Consider the following 23,972-nt stretch of genomic DNA (forward strand, 5'->3'; position numbering starts at 1 on the left):
CAATGTCATAATTATTATGTATTTTCTTCTATTCTCCTTTCTTTCTCTTTTGGTTCTGTCTATACTCAAAGGTCTGTTTTGCTTCTAATAAGTCTACTTTAATCTGGCATCCCTTTTGTTAGTCTCTCCTTTGCTCTTATCCCCTTCCCTTCTATACCCTAATTAATATATTTATGTGAGTGTGTGTATTGTTATAATAAAATGATACTCCATTCCACTAGATGTAGATGTAGATGAAATATAGAGAGAGGATAAGATGACACCTCTCTCCTTTATAACAGTTGCCCAGGATCCTTTAGGTCAATGGATGATATCCATTCAGGACCCACCTGGGGTTAAATGATATTATATAATAGGCTCTTTAGCTTGGTAACTCTGTGTCTCTCCCTTTCCAAAGAAGCTTTGAATAACCACTTCAGGAAGGTACTTTAAACTTTGATTATATTTAACAAAGGATAATGGGATTGGATAGTGGTATTGGGAGACCCTAAATAAAATGATAATGATGAATCTCTAAACCGTAGGCAAGTGAATGAATTAAGAAGATAAACTTCTCTCTGGAACAGCCTGGCCAGAGCCACACCAGAGCAGGCAAACTGCTGTATGATCTTTCAGCTTCTTCTTCACTAGATGGTATGCCTAACTAGTTTGAGATATCCACCCCTTTCCACCCTCTTCTTCTTCTCCCGCCCACTTCCCAGATCCCTCCCAGGCCCTGGGAAAACCTAGATAACTAAGATGGTGGATTTCCTAATTTCTAGGGGCAGAAGAATCAGAGATGGTGGTCTGGGTACAGGTTGTTGATGGTACAGGAACAAACAGGAGGAGCTTGCAGGGTTGAGTCTGCAAGTCTCAATCCCACAAAGACCAGGATCCACTGATCTCAGGTCTCAGGGATAGAAAAGAACCCCTGCCAGGGCTGCCAGGGTGGTTTTATCCCCCCTTGGGCCAACTGCCCTCCCTTGTGTCCACACACCTCTCTGGGAACATTCTGACATCCAACTGATCCACCTGTCAATCACAGTGTGAACTCCTGGCTCCCAGAGATTCAATATAACAGTATATATATTCATTCTTCTTTGAATCAGTTATGATGAGAGTAAAAAAGTCAAGCATTGCCAACCTCCATACCCCCAATTTCCCCTGCATTATAAATTTCTTTTCTTGTGTGCCTCTTTTAAGTGAAAAAAAAATATCCCCATTTATGGCCTCCTTTCCCCCTCTCTCAGTGCATTTGTCTTTCTCACCCCTTCATTTTTTTTAGAGGTCATAACTGACCCCTACTCGTGTCCTCTGTCTGTATTAATCTCATTCTAACAGCTCATTAGATCAAGTCTGTTTTTTTAATGAATCATTTTCTTCACTATTTTTTGTACCTTTTTAACCAAGATCTTAATTCTCTTTTCTTTTTTTAAAATTATTTAGACTATTTTTCAATGGTTACATGATTCATGATTTTTCCCACCACTTTTCCCTCACCCCTCCCAGAGTTAAGAAGCAATTCCACTAGGTTGGTGATGCCAAACCTATCACACACGTGTCAGCACTGACATGTGTCACCATTTTCAATGGCACACAGCCACATACAGCTGCATACAGAGAAGTATGTGGCCGCATGCTGAGGGTGAAATATTTGCTGTAGTGTAGTGTAGACACTTGGTGCACTATAGATGACAATTCTACCTATTTTAATTTACCTATTTTGGTTTATTAAATACAGTTATATATATGATTATACATTTTTGTTATTTAAAGTATAAATATTGTGAAATTGTGGGTTTTTTCTCGAAGCGACACAGCACATGAGTTATGCTCTTTTTTTGACAAATTTTGACATACCAAGCTCAAAAGGTTGCCCATCACTGTATTATGTTATACATCTATCATTGTTCAAAACCTATTTCCATGTTATTCATAATTGCAATAGCATCATCATTTTAAGCCAAAATCCCAATTATATCCCCATTGAACCACGTGACTGATCATATGTTTTTCTTCTGCATTTCTGTTCCCGTTCTTTCTCTGGATGTGGATAAGGTTCTTTCTTATAAGTTCCTCTGATTTGTCCTGGGTCGTTGCATTGCTACTAGTAAAAAAGTCTGTTACATTCAATTGTGCCACTGTGTATCAGTCTCTGTGTACAATGTTCTCCTGGTTCTGCTCTTTTCACTCTGCATCTGTTTCTGGAGGTTGTTCCCATTCACATGGAATTCCTCTAGTTCATCATTCCTTTTTGCACAATAGTATTCCATCACCATCATATATCACAATTTGTTCAGCCATTCTCCAATCAATGGACACCCCCTCATTTTCCAATTTTTTGCCAACTCAAAGACCATGGCTATAAATATTTTTGTACAAGTATTTTTCCTTATTTATCTCTTTAGAGTACAAACCCAGCAGTGGTATGGATGAATCAAAGGGAGGACAGTCTTTTAAAGCCCTTTGGGCATAGTTTCAAATTGACATCCAGAATGGTCAGATTAATTCACAACTCCACCAGCAATGCATCAATATCCCAATTTTGCCACATCCCCTTCAACATTCATCACTTTCCTTTGCTGTCATGTTAGCCAATCTTCTAGGTGTGTGGTGGTACCTCAGAGTTGTTTTTATTTCCATTTCGCTAATCAGGAGGGATTAATTCTTTTTTCATAATTTTCTTGCACCATTCTCATCTCCTTCCCCAATTTTTCCTCTACCATTCTATTTATTTTATTCTTCCATGAATACTTTGTTGGACTTGGGTCCAATTAGAATTTATTTTTTGAGACTTTGCTTATAGCTGTTTGCATAATATTGTCTTTGAGTTTATGTTTTGGACTTTCCTCCCAACACAGTAGATTTTTATGGTCAAGATTTTTTGTTTGTTTTTGTTATTTGCCCATTTGTCCAGCCTTTAACTTTATGTAAAAGCTGGGCTTTGTTCACTATTGTGCTATTGTGCCTCTTGACCTTGGAACTGGGACCAGGGCTCTTTCTCCCTTTTGAATGACCACAAGATCTGAGATCCATAATTGTGTATTTGCAATAGAGTTGCCTATGTACACCACCTGATCCCAGTGCTACCAATGAGTCTCTTTACATTCTCTGGTCTGAGAACTCCAAAAGCTGTTATTGTAGAAACTGCTGTAGTAGTCACCCCAGGAATCATTGCTGCTGTTGCTTCTGCTGCTAATGCCTCCACCATGTGCACTGTGGTATCATAGACATGATCCTGCCAAATTCCTAAATTGTCATAGATGGGAAAAAAGGTCTAACTTTGACCTTTTGCTGGCTCTGCTGCTCCACAATTTGATTTGAGGTGTTATTTTAATATTGTTAGGAGAGGAATGCTGGGAGAGTTCAGTTGGTTGCTCTCTTGTATCTACCATCTTGATTCTACTCCCCTCAATGTAGAATATCATTTTGGGTGGTGATTTAGATGGTTTAGGCTTATTTAAACTGCAAAAGAAAATATGAGTATATTTGCTGTTTTAATCTTCTTGGAAAACTCATAGTCTGTAGAACCATTCAGAATTACTACCTTGGTCTGAGAATGACTTAAGAAAAGGTCTGCTCTCTATATATTTGTTCTAAATGTCATGATAACGCTCACTAGGGTATCTTTTCAAAAAATTAGATATAACCCAGCATTCTATGCTTTCCTCATATCCATCTTCATGGGTTCATACAAAATTCTATTTTATATCAGATTCAAGGTCACCATAAAAGTGATAGTTATTAGAGAATTTTTCAACATTCCACTGGAAAAAGACAGAAATAATTACCATATCATTTGAAAGAACTTAAAAGAAGTAATATTATATTATAGAGGTGATAATACAAGCATCCTAGCTGCTCAGAGATTGTTGCCTTTATTAAGCCTTAGTAAAAACTACAAAATAAACTATTAGAGGAACAGGTGGGGTGCAGGATAGATACAGATAAGTTAAGTAGGAAATTTCTGATAATGAGCGTATAATTAGAAAGGTGAGCAATTTCCTATTTTACTAAATTGTTTATAAATAATGTTGATCAGTCAGTCTTTTTATTCTTTATTCTTTACTTGTAAATGCTCAATAATGTGCCCATCTGAATCTAAGAGAGATCCTTCTCTTTTGCCCTTATAATAATGAAAATATAGAAATAAAGGTATGTTATGGTTTTAGTTACAAATTTTATTTCTTGCTACCCTGTATAAATTTATGAAGTTTCAAATTCAATTTTAAAAAGCTAGATATATTGTCTTGTAGTAATGTACTGAGATTTTTCAAAATGAGGCTCAAGAATATATGTATATGTGTATGTATGTGTGTCCCAGGCAATTATAGCTGGAAAAAAAAAGTAAGATCTTTCTTATTTCTTAGATTTTCAGAGCTTTAATAAATCCAATGGTAGTCATTAGTATTATCACTCAATTCTTTTAAAAATCCATTATATAATTGAACAAATTTATATAACTTTCACCTATAAGCTGTGTGTTAAGGAAATATTATAGGTTAACTATGTTAAGTTAAATATTATCAGTTTAACTATTCATAGACTAGTTGCATGAGTGAAATATTTCAGAGCAAATTCAGTGCCAATCATTAATATTTTATAATACAAATAAATGTACAGTTTTCTAAATGTGTTAGTACCTTTTGTCCTAGAATTGATACTAAATATAGTTCTAAGGCAGAAGAGCAGTAAGGGCTAGGCATTTGGAGTTAAGTGACTTACCCAGCTAGGAAGTGTCTGAGGCCAAATTTGAATCTAGGACCTCAGATCTCTAGGACATTTTAAGCTTTAATAGTACTAAGATTTTTGTAATATATAGCATTTTGATAATTTGTCTTGTGTTTTCTCCCCACCAATAGCATAAATGAGCCAGACTTAATTGGATAAAGCAATGTGGTTATTTAACAGAATTTTTGAATTATCTGCACTCAATGGAATGTTATTTATTTTTCAGAAACATTTACTTTTGATGGTTGGAAGTATGTACATATAGATATACATGTATATATAGAGATATGGAGATATATATGTATGTATATATGCGCATTGATTTAGATGTATATGCTTATGTTACCATGGCATACATATACATATATATGTGTACACACGTGATGATTACAAGATGTCCACAAAGCATATATCCACTATGTCAATAAGATGTTTACATATTAATACATAATAAAATGACTATAGGTGACACATTCATGGATGCGTATATCTGCATATGTGTATATATCTATAAATATAAGTATAGGTGTATATATGCATGTGTGAATATTTATTCATTTGCATGTATAATGACATTAAATATGCCTACATGTATGTATATGCATGTATGGACTACATGGTGCAAACATGTAAATAAATACACGTATAGCTATCGATACATATACATGCACGCCACCCATAATGTTACTCTATAAATAATTTATTAGAAACTTACAGGATACAAATTTAAACAATTTTGGAAAGTTAATTTTACTTTAATACTTAAATAATTCAAAGATCAGTGATTTTATCAGTTTAGATTTTCCTTCTACTAATGTACTTTGAAATCCAAAGCTTTAATTGATGTTTCTTAGAATTTTCTGTGACTGAAATGATATGAGTAATTGTTACCTGGTGACTGGCTTTGTGATCCTGAGATTTTTCAGACTTAACCAGCTTGGTCCTAGGACAATATATATAATTTTTGTTACCAGATCAATATTCAAAACCCTCTGAATTTGACTTTGAACCCCACTCCAAAACAAACAAACAAACAAATCTTTACTCTATTAGTGGTCTGGTATAATGGGAAAGACTGTTCCATAATTTCTAAGCACAGGAATGCAAGTAAGAGAAATTGAGTCTCCAAGCCAAAAAGAAATAGGTTTATTGTAACAGGGCCAGTCTCATGATAAAGCCAGACTTCTGATCAAGACCAAAAGTCCCAGAGCACTGTGAGAGACCTTCCTCTATCCCAAAGAATATCACAACTTATATATCGTGTTAAAAATAATCCAAGACTATATTAAAAATAGAATAAGACATACTTCTCATAGATAGAAGAATTCATTTGATGATGACTTGAAAGTCACTTGATAGACAAGGACATACATAACAAGAGATCCTGAACTAGTGTCACAAATGATAAAAGTGAGTGGTGTTGGGTGGTACCAGGCATTTAACCCAGGGTCAGTCCTAGGGATATATGCTGGATCACAAGTTCAAGACCATAATTATTGCTGATGATGCATGTTACAGCAATTTTGAATGCTATGGTTGACACTGAGGCCTATGCTAACAATGTTTAAATATATCTAAATTCAGTCATCTTACTTAATCCAGCCTTAATATTTATACTAAAATAATCAAAAGAGGTCTATTAAAATCATGATTTTTGCTTAGAATTACAATTATGATTATCTAAAATCTACTGCTAACATTAATACTATATACTAATACTCATATAAGGGGTATTGAGTTTTTCACTCACAAAGCCCTGAACTTGAAGTAAGAAGATATTAATCTACATCTTGGCTTGACCACTTACAAGCTCTATGAAATTGGCACCAACATTCCATAAAAAACTTCTATGTTCAAAAAGATGGCCATAGCTTTGCTAAAATCTCTGCTTGGACATTTCTCTTATCTTTTTTTTTTTTTTTTTGATTGGGAAGAAAAATCCTTGGGTACCACCACCTAAACTCATGGTTAGACAAGAAAAGTGCTGTGTCTTAAAGCACTTTATTACCATGAATTATTAGCATTACCTTGCATTCATACTAATATAAGGCATCAGAGCATATTGACCAAAAACTTTCATTTTGAAATCTGAATTTATTTTTTTTTGTCTTTTTCTCAGAGACTCTCTGGCTCTAAATATAAAGTAGAACAGGAATAACCAAATGTTTATGTATTCAGATTCATTCCTGTAAACCTATAAAAAATAAGGGGCTTCTTTTCAGAGACTTTCAGGCTTCGGAATTTTGAGCGTAACTGTCTAAGTTATATTGACAGTTGTATTAGTGATAAAGGCTGTACTAACTAGGATTTCTGATAAATAAACTGCCACCTACAGAAAATGTATGGACATGTAGGTGACAGTGGAGAAAGTATGGGAACTAGAATCAAGAAGACTCATCTCTGCAAGTTCAAAACTAGTCTCAAATACTTATTAGCTGTGTGACCTTGGGCAAGTCATTTAAATCTATTTGCCACAGTTCCTCATTTGTAAAATGAGCATGAAAAAGAAATGGCAAACTACTGCAGTATCTTTGCCAAAGAAAATCCAAATGGGATCAAAAAGAGTCAGACAGCATTGAACAACAATAGGAACGGCTGAACAATGCTAGAAATTTAGAGATGAATGGGACGTTGAACCTAATTATTTCATTTTACAGTTTTCCTCATTTTATAGATGAAGAAAATGATCCAGAGAAGATAGGTATATTGTAAAGAATGTTTTGATCGATCCATGAATTTGAATAAATGACTTGTGAAGACCTTTCCAAATCTGATATTCTGTCTCTATTTCTTTAAAATGAGTCACCCAAGACCACACAGCAAATTAATGACTGAACCAGAACTAGCATGAAAATATCTTGAAACCATATTGAATTATCTTTCTCTTTGGCCCAGACCGATGAAGTGAATTATCTAAAATGTGTCAAAGTAGATCAGCACTTGGTGAAGAAAATTGTTGCTTGGATTTTGCACATGTGACTTTTCTACCTGGTTCACATTAACTTTATTTATTTATTGAATTCTATGGTCAAATCATAATTGATTATGTAAAATAATTTTGGCATTTCATTACATATTATTTCTCATGTTTTTCTAATTAAGGCATTCTGGAAGTTTAGTGCTGGAAAGAAACTTGGAGATAAGCTACTCAAAGTCTCTCATTTTTCATCTTATGAAATTGGAGCAAAAAGATAATAATTTAAGGTCATTTAACTAGTTAATGCTAGAGTAGAACTATGAACAGCATTATGCTTTTCAAAACAATAAAAGAAATACTTCTTAAAAATAACAAAATTAATTTGTCAAATAGAATTAAAATTACTTAATTTTAACCAAGAAGGTGATTTGTCAGTAAAGAATAGTTTTTGCATGCAAAAATATTGAATAATAATTGTACAGTGTCTAACTGTAGAAAGCAGTTAACTAATTAATTAGACCAAAAATGTAATCTCACACTTGAATAGATGACTACACTTCTAGGCCTGCCTACTTATTACTCTGTAGTAATTTAGATGAAAAATAGACTTTGTGCTCCTTAGGTACCCTGATTAAAAAATGTGATCATGTTTACAAGCCTTCCAATGAACAAATGTTGATCTTTTACCAGTATATGTAAACAAATTCACCTCTTCCTTTATAAGAGTAGAAGGAAAATATCTTTTTGTTTCTATGACATGAATGTTAATCAGGCTGATTTTAAGTATAGTTTTTTTTTGTGTTTTCCATTTTTTTCAGGGCTAATGATACTGGATTTCTTTCCTATAAAGAACATCTGCCAGTAACTCAGATAGTAATTACAGATACAGACCGACCAAACTCTGAAGCAGCTTACAAATTGGGGCCTTTACTTTGCCGAGGTGATAGTAAGTATTGTCAAGAAGATTTTTTTGTTTTGTTTTGTTTTGTTGTTCTTCATGGTCCTATATTGCCAACATTGTACATATAATTAGATATCTGTCCTTAAGACCTCCCCATACTGTAATAAGTGTTCATCTCAAGAGAGAAAATTATAGAGTGTAAATATAGAAAGAAAGTCATCTGCTTTTGGGATAGTCTTGTATTATATGATATGATTATATTCGCGTAATATAAATTTTAAAAACTACTTAAAATATTCATTTACATTCACTTATTCATTTAAAAATACTGTGTCTGTGCTATAATAGATCCTGTGCTGCCATTCTAACTCTGCTCAGAAATTGAGAAAAAGATTGATAACTCATCAATTCTAATGCTTGTAGTTATGATTCATACCAGCAAACCTGAATTATTAAATTTTACTTTCCATGAAGCCTTCTGAGATTTTACTAAAATAAATGAGACTTCCCAACTGTTAATGCTTGAGTCAAGTTTGGAAACTATTGGCAATTTTATCAAATTAAATGAATTTATATTTCAATTTTGCATCCATAATTCTTAATACTCATAATTTTCTCTTTTAATTTGTGATATACAACTCTGAAAAAAAAAATCTTTTCCATGGTAAAGTAAATCCTATTTGTAAACTGCTTTTCAACATTTTTTCTTCCAAACTTTAAATTCATTATGAAGAAAGCTCAGAAAAACAATACTTAAATGAAGTACCTTTCTGGAAATACTTGACTTTCCAATGACTAAAATATTGATTTTACTTATAAAAAACATAACATTTTATTGAAGTTAATTTGCTTCTTATCTATGCTGATCTGTACGAGAATATAAATTTATATATTTTTTTAGAGTTGGATATGGTTCAAAAAATATGGAACAGAAATGCTGTACTTTTTTGAAAAACAATGAAATTATTTATCAGAAGTAGATATAATTAGCATAGAAAGTTTGTCATTATATTAAGAAAAGATTAGGAACTAATATGGATTTTACTCTGGGCTTCACTTACCAGGGAAGCATCAAAAATATGGAGAAAGAAATATGAAAAGAATCAATGTGCTTGGCTAAATAAATAAATGATTGTAAAATAATGAAAAAATATTTTTGGGTGCATTTAAGTTGGGAGATTGCCTAAACTATCCAAGAAGAGTCAGGGGATGACTTTATTATTAATCAAAGTGACGATCAGATGTCATTCATACAACTCTGAGGACAAAATCAGGGGCCAATGTACTGACTTTGGCTGATAAGTAAAAGGTTTGGGATTAAAGAAGGCTATACATACAGAGAGTATTAAAGATGAGTTGCTAAGAAACTATGTGGCTTTCAAAATAGAGTCAGGCTCATCTGTCAGAGATACATATGGGAGGTATGCACTTGCCTGAAGCAAAGATGTAAACTAATCTTCCTTTCAGTTCTGTGTTTCTGTTACTGGCATATGGTAGCAGATAGATACAAAGCTACTATAGCTGATGAAAATGTAATAGGTAAGCTAGTGCTTGCTTTCTGAACAGAGCACTCTCTTAATTTAGAGGGAAAATCAAATTATTTTCATAGTCTGACAGATCCAGTATGTCAAGGATACAAAATATTTAGAAGCAGAAAACAGCATATTTTATAATTTTTGAATAGGAGTCCTGTCTTAGGAACAAAGCAGTTAGTGAAATCATGAGTGCTGTAACTATATTTCTTTAAATGCTATGATCAGTAAGAAGCTCTGAAAAAAAAATCCCTTCATTCCATTCCTCTCTATTATCAAGGCTTGTCTAATGCTAGAATGTTGTAGTAATTGAGCAAATTTGGCATGTCCATTTTTTTTCCTTCATTGTCATTGGACAAGTGAAGCAGATATTAGTAGTGTCTGTGACTACTGTTGATGAGTGCATCTGCCAATGAAGGTACAGAGAAGAATATAATTTCTCTGTTAGATGTCAAGTGTAGATAAGCTAAAGTAAAATTCAGTCTGAGTGGCTGAGGGGCCAAATCTACTGGACACAAAGTGAACTGTGTGTGAAGCCGTCCAGTAGCTTCACAAAGATTCCTAGTGGGTTGGACACTCAGAAAGGGGAACCAAGGACTGAGTGAAAATGGGTTACGGGTTAAAGATTAATGGAAAGAGAACATAAGGCAAGAATGAAGACACTCAGACACAGAAAGTTTTGGCATAAGGTAGACAGACAGCAAGTAAGCTCTGATGGTCAAGAGCTTCATGTTTAGGAGCTCTGATGGTCAAGAGCTCTCTTGCCAACTGATGTCTTGTCACTTTTATTGGGGTTACAACAGTATGGGAGGAAGGGGAGAGGCTGGTGGCCTGATACATTAACATTAAGAGGTAATCATCATAAAATGCAAACTGTCAAAATCTGAAATAATAGGTAGGGCAAAGATCCGGATCCAGGGTGGATATGGCCTAAGGCATCTACTGATGTTTGATACCTATGTTAATTGATCATTGAAGGAAAAGTAAGGAGACTGAGATAACTGACTCTCTTCTGGGGTGTAGCCTTAGGGAAGGGCTAGGGATTTGGCAAGGTCAACATTCAATTTGACTCAAGATTGCAGAGATCAATCATTAGCAGTATAAGAGTTAAGTTTTTGAATACTTCTTAAAATAATATCACGATTAATGTATACCTGGATTGCTACAGTGTGAATGGAACTGAAGAGACCACTGAAACCTAATGTCCTCTAAAAATAATGTGGCAAGATCTGAGATCTGAGGAGATACCTGCCAATTTAATCTTTGAAAATAGGGACAGTCACATTATGTAAGCAACATAAAATCCCAAGCTAGAAAATGTACACAGTGAAATAAAGAGCTAGTCCCAAGAATTTTCAAATAGTTTTTTGAGATAGTGCTTTAGAGGTCACTTTTGGAGAATATAGGTCTCATCTAAATGTGATTTAAACCAATGGTTTCAGTGGTATAGGGAAAGCATAGGGTAGAAATGGCCCCTTTTCTATAAAAGAAATGGAGTTAATAAGACCTTGGATTTACTTTTCACATCTGCTAGGGTCATATATTCATAGAGCTAAGTATCATATATTCAGGCAGGTGGTAGTACAACATTTTAGCACTAGGCTTGGAGTCAGTTAGAGCTGAGTACAAATCTTTCCTCATATAATTAGTAGTTGTGTAATCCTGTGCAAATCACTAAACTCTGTCTGCTTCAGTAACATAGGGCTAAAATTAGTACCCATCTCACAGAAATGCTATGAGAAATCAAATGAGATAATGCTTAGCACAGTGCTTTGAACATAGTAGGCACTATATAAATGTTCACAAACTTTCCCCATTTTCCCCCTGTCTTCATGTGTACCATCAATGAGGTTTTATTCAGAGAGTGATGGAACGTAATTACAGTTTCCCATGCCAGGAAAATATTTTCCTTGCTGATATAGTAATTAGAAAATTGGTATTTCTTAAAAGAAATTAAATAGAAATTTACATCTATCAGGAAATTATGAACAGAAACCAAAATAATTTTGCTTCTTTGTATAGTATTTTAACCAGAGAGAATAATTTTATCAGTTGTTTTTGAACAGATAATATATAAGTAATGGGATGAGGTGCAAATGTCACCTAATAATAGCTAGTGAAAAAGAGAGGGTTAAAAAATTACCTAAATTAATCTTTTCTTGTGCAAAACATAATCCATCATAGATGAGAACTGAGTTCTACTGATTATCATAACAGGGTTACTTCCTCTCAAGTAGTCATCTCAAGTCTTTGTGTTCTATAAAAATAATATGACAGTATTTAAGATCTGGAGAAATAACTACCAATTTAGTCTGATAATAATGGCATAGCCACATAAAATAACTTGAAATTCAGAGTAGCTGGAAGAAACATATCATAAAAGAAAGAGATAAAATATAAAAACCAGCAAGAATTTTAAAATACTCTTCAGTAAGAGTAGTACTTCAGTGGTGACATTTGGAAAATGGAGTTTCATCTTCTAAAGATAGTTCATATCTAATTTCAGTGATGTATCAAACTCCAGGGAGTTGGAAACTGTCTTGACCAATGCAAATTAGCAAATTATTTGTAATTAATCATCGTAGAGAGCTATAAGAAACACTGAAATGATTATGATATTCTCATGATCACATAATTATATATCAGATGCCTAACTTGAGCCCATTTTTTCCTGATTTCAGTGATAGTTCTCTTTGAACTCACTTCTTTCTCATGAATATAAAGTATTTCTTTTCTTATAATAAAAGTATATGTGAAATATATCTTGTGAAAAATATTATTCAAAAAGAGTGAAACAACTTTAGTATTACAGAAGATGCATCTGATCATAAGGAAGAAACCTATAAGATTATCTATCTCATTTCTCCCTCATTTTAAAGATAAGGAAACTGAGGCCCATAGGAGTCAAATGATACACTCAAGGTCACACGGGTGCTAAGTAGCTAAGCTAGAATTTGAACGCCAGCTCCTTGATTCTAAATGGAGAGCCCTTTTCTCTCTGTCACACACTTTCTTCATAGGGGATACTCCAAACTCTCATGCAGCCTGCAGTACTTTATGTCGAAGAGAATTAATTAACTAATGACTAACCTCTCTAATGACAGATCTTAGCAAGGGTAGTTGAGTGAGAATGGAATATGACAGATCATAATGTCCTAAAGAAGAGGAAAACACAAATTTTCTACCATTAATATTAATAAACAGAAACAGAAACACTGGACCAAAGCTTTAGAGAAGCAACTTGAGTAGAACAAATCTTCAAGTCCCTGGAGCTCTTTATAATTTAATTATATGTTATAACCTAAAGACAGTTATGATTGAGGTCTGAAAATTTTCCCATGTTTCCTTCCTTCTCTTTTTCATGTTTCATAGGTTTATACCTCTATGTTTAATGTAAAGTTTTAATGTTTTCCTTGTATAAGTTAAAACCTACTGTGATAATAGCCTTTTGGACCAATAACTTGAATGGACCATTCTGGAATTTCTAAATAACTGAAATAGACTGGGGTCTTCTTATAACATCTCTTCTAGATAAATTAGTTTCCCATATACCTTCCTCATTCTGTACGTTGATTCTTTCTAAATGCAGCCAATATTAGCGTAGCTTTTTGGCTGTCTTCATGCACTTAGGACTCAAAATGAAATTGGGCGACACTAAAATCCTTGAGATTTTTTTTTCTTATAATCTGCTATTCATCCATGCCTCACATATCTTAGCTTTGTACAATCTCTATTTTGAGCCCAAGAGTAAGATATAATTACTGTATCTTATTAGATTTGCTTCTTTTAAGTCTTATGAAGACTTTTTTGATTCTGCTTCCTTATTCATTATCTTAGCTCTTAGTCAATTTTTGTCATCTAAAAATTTGTTAAACATGTCATTTTTGTCATTAACAAAATATTTTTAAAATATTATTAAAATGGTGCACAATAGAGGAACAAACAAAGATCCATGAAAATAAGGAAAAGGAAGAGAAGGAAAATAAACAGGAAGAGGAAGGAGAAAGAAGAAGAGGAGGAAGAGGAAGAAGAAAGAGGAGGAGGTGGAGGAGGAAGAGGGGTGTGGCATTACTTTCTCAGTTACTTCTTAATCAATACTTCCTTTTTGGATATTCACTAACTATACCTTCCAAAATATGTATAATTTTTTTCTAATAATGGAATCATTTGTCTATAAATAGACTCCATTCTCTTCATGTTTTGTTACTCAGATAATATTAGCCTTTCTTCAGTTTGGTAAGACCAAATAGAATTTGATCTCTACTATTCATAAGAAGCTTTGAATAGGGTAAATGAAAGGGAAACTACCGGGAAAAGTATTTAAAATAAGTATAATATAATAATTCACTATAATGTCATAATTTTCAAAATTGAGTATTTAGGAAAATTAGAGTTGAACTATCCAAGCTATAATTGCTCTTGTAATGAATACTCACTACAAGACACTTGAGGTTTCAAATTTCTAATAATTATTTTATATTTGTAATATTTAAATCCAAAGTTCAAATTTGTATCAAGAAATATTCAGAAGTACAGATTTGAATGATAAAATATCTAGATATCCAAGAACATTTATTTCTTGCCAGTTTTTATCAGAGAAATCTAAGGGAGGGGATTGATAGGTGACTTAGTGGATTGGAAAGCAGCCTGGAGACAGTAGGTCAAGGATCTAATCTGGCCTCAGATATTTCCTACCTGTGTGACCCTGAGCAAGTCAGTTAAATCAGTTACCTAGCCTTTATTTCTGCCTTGGAACCAGTACCAGTAATGATTTTAAGATGGAAGGTAAGTGTTTTTTAAAAAAGGAAAAAAATCTAAGAAAGTTAATAAATGAGAGATGAAAACGATGAATATGGTGCTATACATATTTGTTATAATTTTAGAGAAGACAAGTAAAGGAAATATAGAATGAACTTGATATTTCATTGTTATAAAAACCACACTTATAACTCTCTACCATGTAAATGGCCTTCTCCCCTAAATTTGTGTGTATTTTCTTGGAAAGTTTTGTACATCACTGAGAGGCTAAATGACATGCTCAGTCATATATGAAGAATATGTCAGAAGTTTCAAGGCCACTTTTCTGATGATCACTCTATAATGCTTTTCAAATGGCAAAAAGTATAATATAATGAAATATTCTAACTTTTAGGAGATAATAATTGTGAAGTGCATAGCATAGTTTCTGGCACAAAGTAAGAAGACATGACAATGATGACAATCAGCCTAGAATGGACCCTTTGATATGTTAATGGACCTAGCAAATGATAGGTCTTTAATTGGTTAATTTATTGATGAATTATTGGTTATTGGTTAATTTGTTGATGAATCAATTTTGTAATCCATAATGTGAAAATAATATACAAAGTAATTAATATCAATAACTAATTCCCCCTTTGAATTATTTCCTGCTTCATTTATTTAATTATATTAATATATGAAATAGATAAGTGTTATTAGCATGGTATTCCATTTATTCAGCTTTTTCTAACTGAGTACTAACCTCAATTGTTTCTAAACTGCTGAAAGAGGGCACACTCTGTCAACATGTAGCTATAACACATTTAAAATTTTAATAATATTATTAAATTCATTATTTAAAAATTTTGCACACTTTATACTTTTATAATCTGGGGGAAAGTTCTGTTCATTTATTCTTTCTGTTTAGTTTCCGTGACAAAAAATGAAAGAGTCGACTAAATCTTTAAGGGATCTTCTAGTCTAAATATATGGTCTTTAACTCATTTTTCTTTATTTGTTTGGTTGATCCTTTCAGTGGAGTGGGAGACAATTAAATACATTGCTTCAGAAGTTCTTTTCTAGCTATTTTAGGGATATAGGTTACTTAAAGGGGTAGGAGTAATCAAGAACAACAATAATGAAATAAAGGACTTATGTCAACATGAACTTGAAACCAGATTATCCATGTATAATCCAAATGGAATGAATGTACATTTATTTATTAGCAATTAATACAGTATCTAAATATTTATGCACAAACTCAGAAGCAAATATAAAAATAAAACATTCATGAATATATCTTCCTCTGAGATAATCGCTCATGAGCTATTTTTGTCATAGAGAAAGATGTAATTTAGCTTTATTATGAGATGGCTGACCACTTTATATGTATTATGTCAGACTTATTTTAAGTGTCTGTTATAAAAAAATATGTCTTCAAATAACTTCATTCTTTTTAGCCATTGATTTTCAAATTAAGCAATCATTTATATTTTAGATTTTATTACTGTTACTGTTATGCTTATATTTAATGTTACTTCATATAAAGAAAAGCCTGTTAAAATTATTTTAATGAGAAACTATTGTTATAAGAATCAGTGTATTTATGCTCTGAAAAAAATTGACTAAATTATTCTTCAATACATCAAGGATCTGTGATTTCATCAATGTTAGTTTCCCTTAGTTGTCACAGATCATGCAACCCCTTTACTATAGGGTAGATAATCTTTAAAAATTACTGTGGCCAAAAAAATACTTTATTCACTAGCCAGTCCAGTGATGAGAATGAACATCTCTAAATCTTATTGATAAATATAATAATAAACTTTAAAATTTGAAAATTTTCACTAGTTTATATTCTTAAATGTTCAAAAGTCTCATTGTTCAAAAGTATTTTTAGGCTGCACTCAATGTCTACCTTTCCCTCATATTTCCTAACTTTCTAGTCCAAATTTCAAAATAAAATAGACATTTGAACATTCTTTGAAAACTTAGAAGTAAATGTTCTTTTCTTCTCTATATATTTTTGACAGGGGTAATAATGCATATTTTATAAAGTATTGTCATAACCAAAATGAACATTTTCCTTTATGTATGAAATTGTATTAATCTAGATTTTCATTCTTTTATATACATAATAATTTGAGTGTCCATTATTTTCTACTATGAAATATTACAGTGCCTAAAATCTGAAAATATGAAATTTAGCTTTCAAAAAAATGAGTTTTCAAATCTTTTTTATTCTTCAAGTTTCTTTCAAAATCTAAAATGTAATGACTTTCCATTGAAATGAAAATAATGCAAAATCAGTTATATCAAATATAAATCATAAATCACATACAGCATTAAATGAAAATGATATAAAAATAAGATTTTCTTTCATTGAGCAAAATAGAAAAGAAGTTTCCTCTTTCCCTTCTCTAATTCTGTTTCGAGCAACTGGATGCATGATTTGGCTTGCATTAGCCATTAAGTATTCATTGAGTACTAATTATGTGACTGGAAGCTATGGGTCACAATAAATAGAGTGATTGGCCTGGAGACAGGAAGACCTGAGTTCATATATGGTCTTAGACACTAACTATGGGACTCTGAGCAAGTTACTTTTCACCCTGTTTGCCTATTTTCTCATCTGAAAAATGAATGGGGAAGGAAATGGCAAACCACTCGAGTATGTCTCCTAAGGAAACTCCAAATAGGGTCAGAAAGAATCAGACACTAACTGAAATGAATGAACAACAAAATGTGTCAGGCACTGTGTTAAGCACTGGGCACACAAAGAGAGGAAAAAGACAAAACTGTGCCTTTAAGGAGCTCACAGTCTAATGGAAGAGATAACAAGCAAAAACACACACACACAAAAAAAGCAAAAACAAAAAAAAATATGTACAAAGAAACTATATGCTGAATAAGTGGGAAATAATTTACAGAGTAAAAAAAAAAATGAGAGCTACAATATTGAGAAAGGTTTCCTTTAGAATATGGAATTTGATTGTATTTTGAAATGAGAAGCATGAGACAAGAAGGAAGAATATGCCAGGCATGAGAGAAAGCCAAAGACTAAACCTGGAATCAAGTGATGAAGTGTCTTGTTCATCAAAGAGCGAGGAGGCCATTGACACTGGTCTGCAGAGTACATGGAGAAATATGAAATATAAGAAAACTGAAAAGTTTGGGGAGGGAAGACAGGTTATAACTTTGAAAAACTTTGATCCTGGAGGTGATAGGGAGACACTGGAGTTTATTAAGTGTAGGTGCAGAAAGACCTGAACTTTAGGAAAACATTATGGCAGATGGATGGGAGTGATAGAGATTTGAGGTAGGCACAACCAAGAGCTGGCTATTGCAGGAGCTAGGGCATAAGGTGATAAGAGCTTGTGCTGGGGTGGTGGCAATATCAGAGGAGAAAAGGGAGCACTTTTGAGTCATATTTTATTTCACAGGCCTTGTCAACAAATTGGCCATGGTGGAGGGTGAGGAAATAAGGAGTCAAGGATGGAGCCTGAGAAGATGGAAGGATAGTGATGCTGTTAATAGTAAAAGGGGAGTTTGGAAGGGATTAGTATTTAGGGAAAAGATAATGAATTCAGTTTTGGATATATTGAATGTCCAAATTTAAAATTTCTACTGGACATCCTGTTCAAGATGTCTGAAAGGCATTTGGAAAATGTTAGACCTGCAATCAGGATAATATAGGGCTGAATAAGGAGATTTCAGAATCATCCACACAGTGATAACATTTAAATCCATGAGAGCTGATGAGATCAGGAGAAGTTGTATAGAAGGATAAAAGAAGGTATGACAGAACAGAACTTTTTAGGATTCATCTAATTATTGAGCATGACCTGGATGAGAATCCAGCAAAGGACAGAGGAGGAGCAGTCAGATATGAAGGAAGAGAAACAGGAAAGAGTGAGGTCACAAAAACCTGGAAAAAAGAGAATTAAGGAGAAGAGGGTTAATTGGCAAAGCCCATAGAGATGTTAAGAAAAATGAAGAGTAAGAGAAGGCCATTAGATTTATTAGGAGCTAATTAGTAATTTTGGAGAGCATTGTTATATCATTATCTATATTAATAGGTCACTGTAACATAATATTTACCTGCAAGTAAGCTAACATTTTGTAATCATTGTCATTAGCTAACAACCACAACCATATTATATAACATTTGGATAGAAGAGCTAAAGCCCTGGACTCGGTAACAGGAAAAACTGAGTTTCAATGTGACCTCTAGTATTTACTATCTGTTTGACTCATAGCAAGTCATTGACCTTCAGCCCATATCAGTTTCCTCTTCAATAAAATGAGAATAATAATACCATCCATTTCCCAGAATTGCTATAAGGATAAAAAAGTAATATTTGTAAAAGTGCTTTGCAAACCTTAAAGTGCTATGTAAAATATTATTTATAAATGATAATTTATTACATAAAACTTCATTATTCAGATTCTAACCTGAATTTAAGGTCATTAATATGTGAGGCAGAGCTGAAACCTACCATCATTGTACTTTTTTTTTTTAAACCCTTACCTTCCATCTTGGATTCAATACTGTCTATTGGCTCCAAGGCAGAAGAGTGGTAAGGGCTAGGCAATGGGGGTCAAGTGACTTGCCCAGGGTCACACAGCTTGGAAGTGTCTGAGGCCAGATTTGAACCTAGGACCTCCTGTCTCTAGGCCTGGCTCTCAATCCACTGAGCTACCCAGCTGCCCCCATCCATCATTGTATTTAAAAAAAAAGTTTGCTAAACAAGTAGTTTAAACAAGATTTCAAAGAAATCATTTAAATTATTTAAGGGAATAGGTTAGTTTTAGTACCATTGAGTACTTTCAGAACATTGACTTATATGCAAACCGGTGGCTAATCATAAATTTATTCATTGTGATAAAATCTCTTACAGTTATCTTTTTTATAATAAGTTTTAAGGTAAGTTTTTTTATAAATGTACAGTCAACAAAATTACATTATCTTAGAAAAAGATATTCAGTTTCATTAATTAAGAATAATCAAAGGGATGTGCTATGATAGAAAATATACTGGATTTCCAGTCAGAAGATTCCAGACAGAATCTTGACTCTGCAATTTACCTCTTGTCTGATTTTGGGAAGGTCACGATTTCTCCTGGCTTCTGTTCCTTCAACTATAATATGAAGATTATATTAGATTGAATGATTTCCAAGTTCCTTTGCATTTATCAGTCTTGTTTCTCCTAATTCCTTAACATCAGTGAAATTTTAATGTTACTAATTTTCACTTCTAAATATATCTCACATTTAATATATTGTTCAGTCATTTTTCCATTTTATCCAAGTTTTTGTGGCCCCATTTAGGGTTTTCTTGCAAAGATACTGGAGTGATTTACCATTTCCTTCTCCAGCTCATTTTACAGATGAGGAAATCAAGGCAAACAGCGTTGAATGATTTTCTCAGGGTTGCACAGCTAGTGTCTGAGACTGGACTTGAATTCAGGAAGATGAATATTCCTGGCTTTAGGCCTTATGCTCTATCTATTGTACTACCTAGCTGCTCTTGACATTTAATATAGCACTGTTCAAAGTGCTTCCTTCCGAGGAAGATAGGTAGGGGTGAATGTTAAGATCTCCATTTTATAGATTAGAATCAAAAAGACAAAGTGACTTGCCTATCATCCCATGGCAGGTCTGGCAATGGAAACCAGATACCTTAGTTTTTAGTTCCATGCTATTTCCATTACTACACAGCCTTGCACTTGGGATTGTTTTCTTCCACAACTAATAGATCAGCTGTCGAGATTTTTAGTAAACCTCTTATCAGTCTCTTGTATAACTTCATAGAAAGTAAAGGTGCTATATAGCTAACTCTATTTTACAGTGTTGCATTGACTTACATTCTTTAGTATTTATAACTTTTTTTTCTTGCTCAAATAGCATAATATATCCCCAAAACGAACTTTCATAAAAGCCTGGGAGAAAGAAAATTAAAAGAGATGTTTGATTACTGAAACACATAGACCTTTGTTATATCTTTGAAATTTTTATTTTGATACCAAGAGCAATTTATCAAAATACCAAAAGAGATGTCAATGTATCATAAATGCAAGTTAAAATCCAAATAATGAGATTAATGAAGTATTATTAGCTTCCTTTCCCTTTTAGGCCCCTTCTATGAGATCTCTTTATATCTGCTTGCATTCACAGCCATCTGCCTCTCCTCAAAAATCATGCCATTCAGAGCCACTCTCTCTAGCACTGCCTGCAATTTTCTCCACTAAGTTATTTTTCTTGTAGGATAAGTTAGAAGACTCCTTACTCCCCACTGCATCTTCAATCGAGATCCTAGTAGTGATTATCTATTAGCCCACATGACATTTTCCCTCATTTCTTCAGGATTTAAGTACTTAGCTCAGAATTTTCTTTCCCAGTTCAACTTCTGTCTTATTTAAGATTTCCACAAATAAGGTGATGTCCCCTCAAAAATCCTTATCTTTCAATTCTTCAATTTCTTCATCTCCCATGACCTACTGCTCTAGTCTGCTTCTGCTACCTACAGGGATAGTTTCTCCATTGATTTCTCTATGAATCACAACAGTTCCACTTTTACAGTCAAAAACTTTGAAATCTCTATTAGATTACAATCTACTCTCTATGCCTTTTATCTACTAATCTTATTTTATGTCCTTAACAGAGCCTCCAATACCAGTACTCTCTTGAGCTAACCTCTTTTTCCTCCTTTGTTATTCTCAGTCCTGTAAGTAATGAGTTGATCTCTACAAGACCCTCACCCTTCTACCTTACTGATATTCATGCCTTGGGAAAACCCAACCCTGTGTAAGGGGAGTAAATAATGGAGGGAGACTCTCTAATCATTTGGAGTCTGGGTCACTTCTAAGGAAATATTTGGATGCTGAAAGAAGAATGCTATGGGATAATGAAAACAATCCTCTTATTGGTCACTCGGTTCCTGTGACAGTAATAGGGTGAGGGAGAGGTTTGTCTCAAAAAGGAGTAACTATTTAATAGGCAGAGCTGCCCACTCTGGAAAAAAAGAGAAACAACTTTCATTTTGTTCTCTTCCTTTTCTGTGGAACATGTCAGAACTTTTTTAGTTGTTCATTAAGGATATGTAATTCCTCTCCCTGGCTTTCTCCAGCATTTTTCTTCCCCTTGAGCACAGGTTCCCTAATTAGCAATTCTGAATTGTGTTTTTGTTGTTGTTTAAAATGTGTGTAATTTTACACTTAAGAGTTCTTTTTTCTTTAGAGTTTAGTTATTTTTGGTTTTGTTTTACCACACCCAATCTTGTCTGTGTATTTAATACCTTCCTAGAAAGAACTTTGTTAAACCATTGAGGTAGTTATGAGGTAAATCTTAGTTTTAAGATGTCTTCCCCAGGTTTCAAGTTGAAACATAATGAACTAGAGAGTGTAAGAATGGTCTGATTCTTCTTGGGTCTTCCTTGCCCCAGGACATGGATACAGGTGTGATCAGGATCAGAGTGATCAATTCCAAGCCCATAGGGACTTAATTCCTTTTGGGAAGCTACATTTGTATTTGAGGCTCATCTAGCCTTACTTGCTTTTTAAATTAGCCTATTGGGTTCTATTATAATTAGTGGATTTTGACCACCCCTTTCAAGACTATGATTTTTACAGAGATCCAGTGAAGGAAAAATGGAGTGCTCTATGTATAACAGTGACCTTGGTAGAGATTTTGTCTTAACCTCCGCCTCACTTATCCTATGAATTGGCAAGGCCTCCACTGGGCAGATGTAGAGATTTCTTTACATATTAAGAAGGCTATGGGAGAAATTTTCATATGGGATGTCTGTAGCCCAATGGAAAAAGGATTGAGTTCTTATTGATCCCAGGGACCTATTTACTATTAGGAGAGCTACACAAGCTTTGAAAGCTTATTATAGAATCACCTTTCCTAATAAGAGGAAAAATCATTTTTCCTTTCCTTTTTCTTATTTTTTAAATATAAATAACTTTATTTCATGAGAACTTTGTAAAGTGTTGTTTATATAGTTTATTTAACTTTGTATTTAAGGAGAATATAATTCTCTGGTCTTTCAGCTATGATTGGTCTGAGAACTCATAAAAGTTGGAAAGTTATCTAAGAACTTTGTTTAGTAGATTTTATGATATTCTTTATATGTCACTGAAGTGACCATTAGCAACTATGTTGCATGGACTTTATTGAAATTCATTAATCTGAGGTACTGGCAAAGGGATAATGGTTTTCCCAAATTCTCAAAGACTATTTCCAGAATTGAAGATATAGACAAAAATACCAAAAGCATTCCCAGATGATTCCTGGAAAAATAAAATATTTAACTAGGATCACTGTGTAATGTGAATGATGATGGTAAATTTCCCCAATATGTACTTTGAATTGGAATTGATGGACATATGCTTTGGGATGCAACAACTTCTAAATTTGTCCCTTTGGACTTGTACTTTGAGGTCATGAAGCAGTTTTCTTATTAATACCATGATTCACAACTTATTGACAGGTGTAGGCAACATCAAAGAGAACTAGCCACTGAGAAGGAAAAAAGTACATTAAAAAAAAAAAAGAATGTCTTCCTTTGTTTTCGGTTGTCTATCTGTCAAACAGATGAGGAATCTTTACTTCTGTCATTAGTCTTCTCTCCAGGGGGTGGGAGAATCATCTCCCTCTAATTGCTACCATGACTGCCATGTTATATCATGGCCTCTGATAGCAAGAATTTATGCTATCTATATATGCCTAACACTGAACCACTAGTCTCTGGTTATCTCTTCTGTTTTGTGTTTCTTTTCCTCGGTATAGATGATTTAACAGTGATCCTGAGATATCTATTCTTTTGTAGCCTTGATGGCAACTTTGAGAGTAAAGTGGTTCAGAACTCTAGGATCCAGGAGCTATTTTCTCAACAGGAGGTGGCCTCTGAAACAAATCCCTTCTCAGTTAAGATGGTGATGGCTAAATGAATAAGCCCAAGCCATGCTTTGGCTCTTCAGAAGATAGGGATTTTGAATGTATTGCTTCATCTAAATAGACAATGCAGAACTGAGATGAAAAAGAAATACCTACTCAGTAGTTTCAAAAAATAATTCATGTTTTCAATATTTTAAGTATGAACCTACAGAAAAATATAATGTGTAATGGTTTCCTGCTTCATATTTTAATCTGTCAAGGCACTCTATGA

General features: G+C 33.5%; 1 protein-coding gene across 5 annotated transcripts in view; it reads left to right on the forward strand.

Annotated features, from left to right (window-relative positions):
- The window catches only part of LOC123235194 (contactin-associated protein-like 4), a 433,004-nt gene that overhangs the window by 360,705 nt on the left and 48,327 nt on the right, over positions 1-23,972 (forward strand). For all 5 annotated transcript variants that reach the window (XM_044661292.1, XM_044661308.1, XM_044661323.1 and 2 more), the window contains one exon: positions 8,446-8,573. In XM_044661292.1, coding sequence (XP_044517227.1) covers positions 8,446-8,573 — 128 coding nt within the window. The remainder of the gene's footprint in view (positions 1-8,445; positions 8,574-23,972) is intronic.

Source organism: Gracilinanus agilis, chromosome 1 (genome assembly GCF_016433145.1).
Source record: "Gracilinanus agilis isolate LMUSP501 chromosome 1, AgileGrace, whole genome shotgun sequence".
In the NCBI taxonomy this organism is placed as follows: domain Eukaryota; kingdom Metazoa; phylum Chordata; class Mammalia; order Didelphimorphia; family Didelphidae; genus Gracilinanus; species Gracilinanus agilis.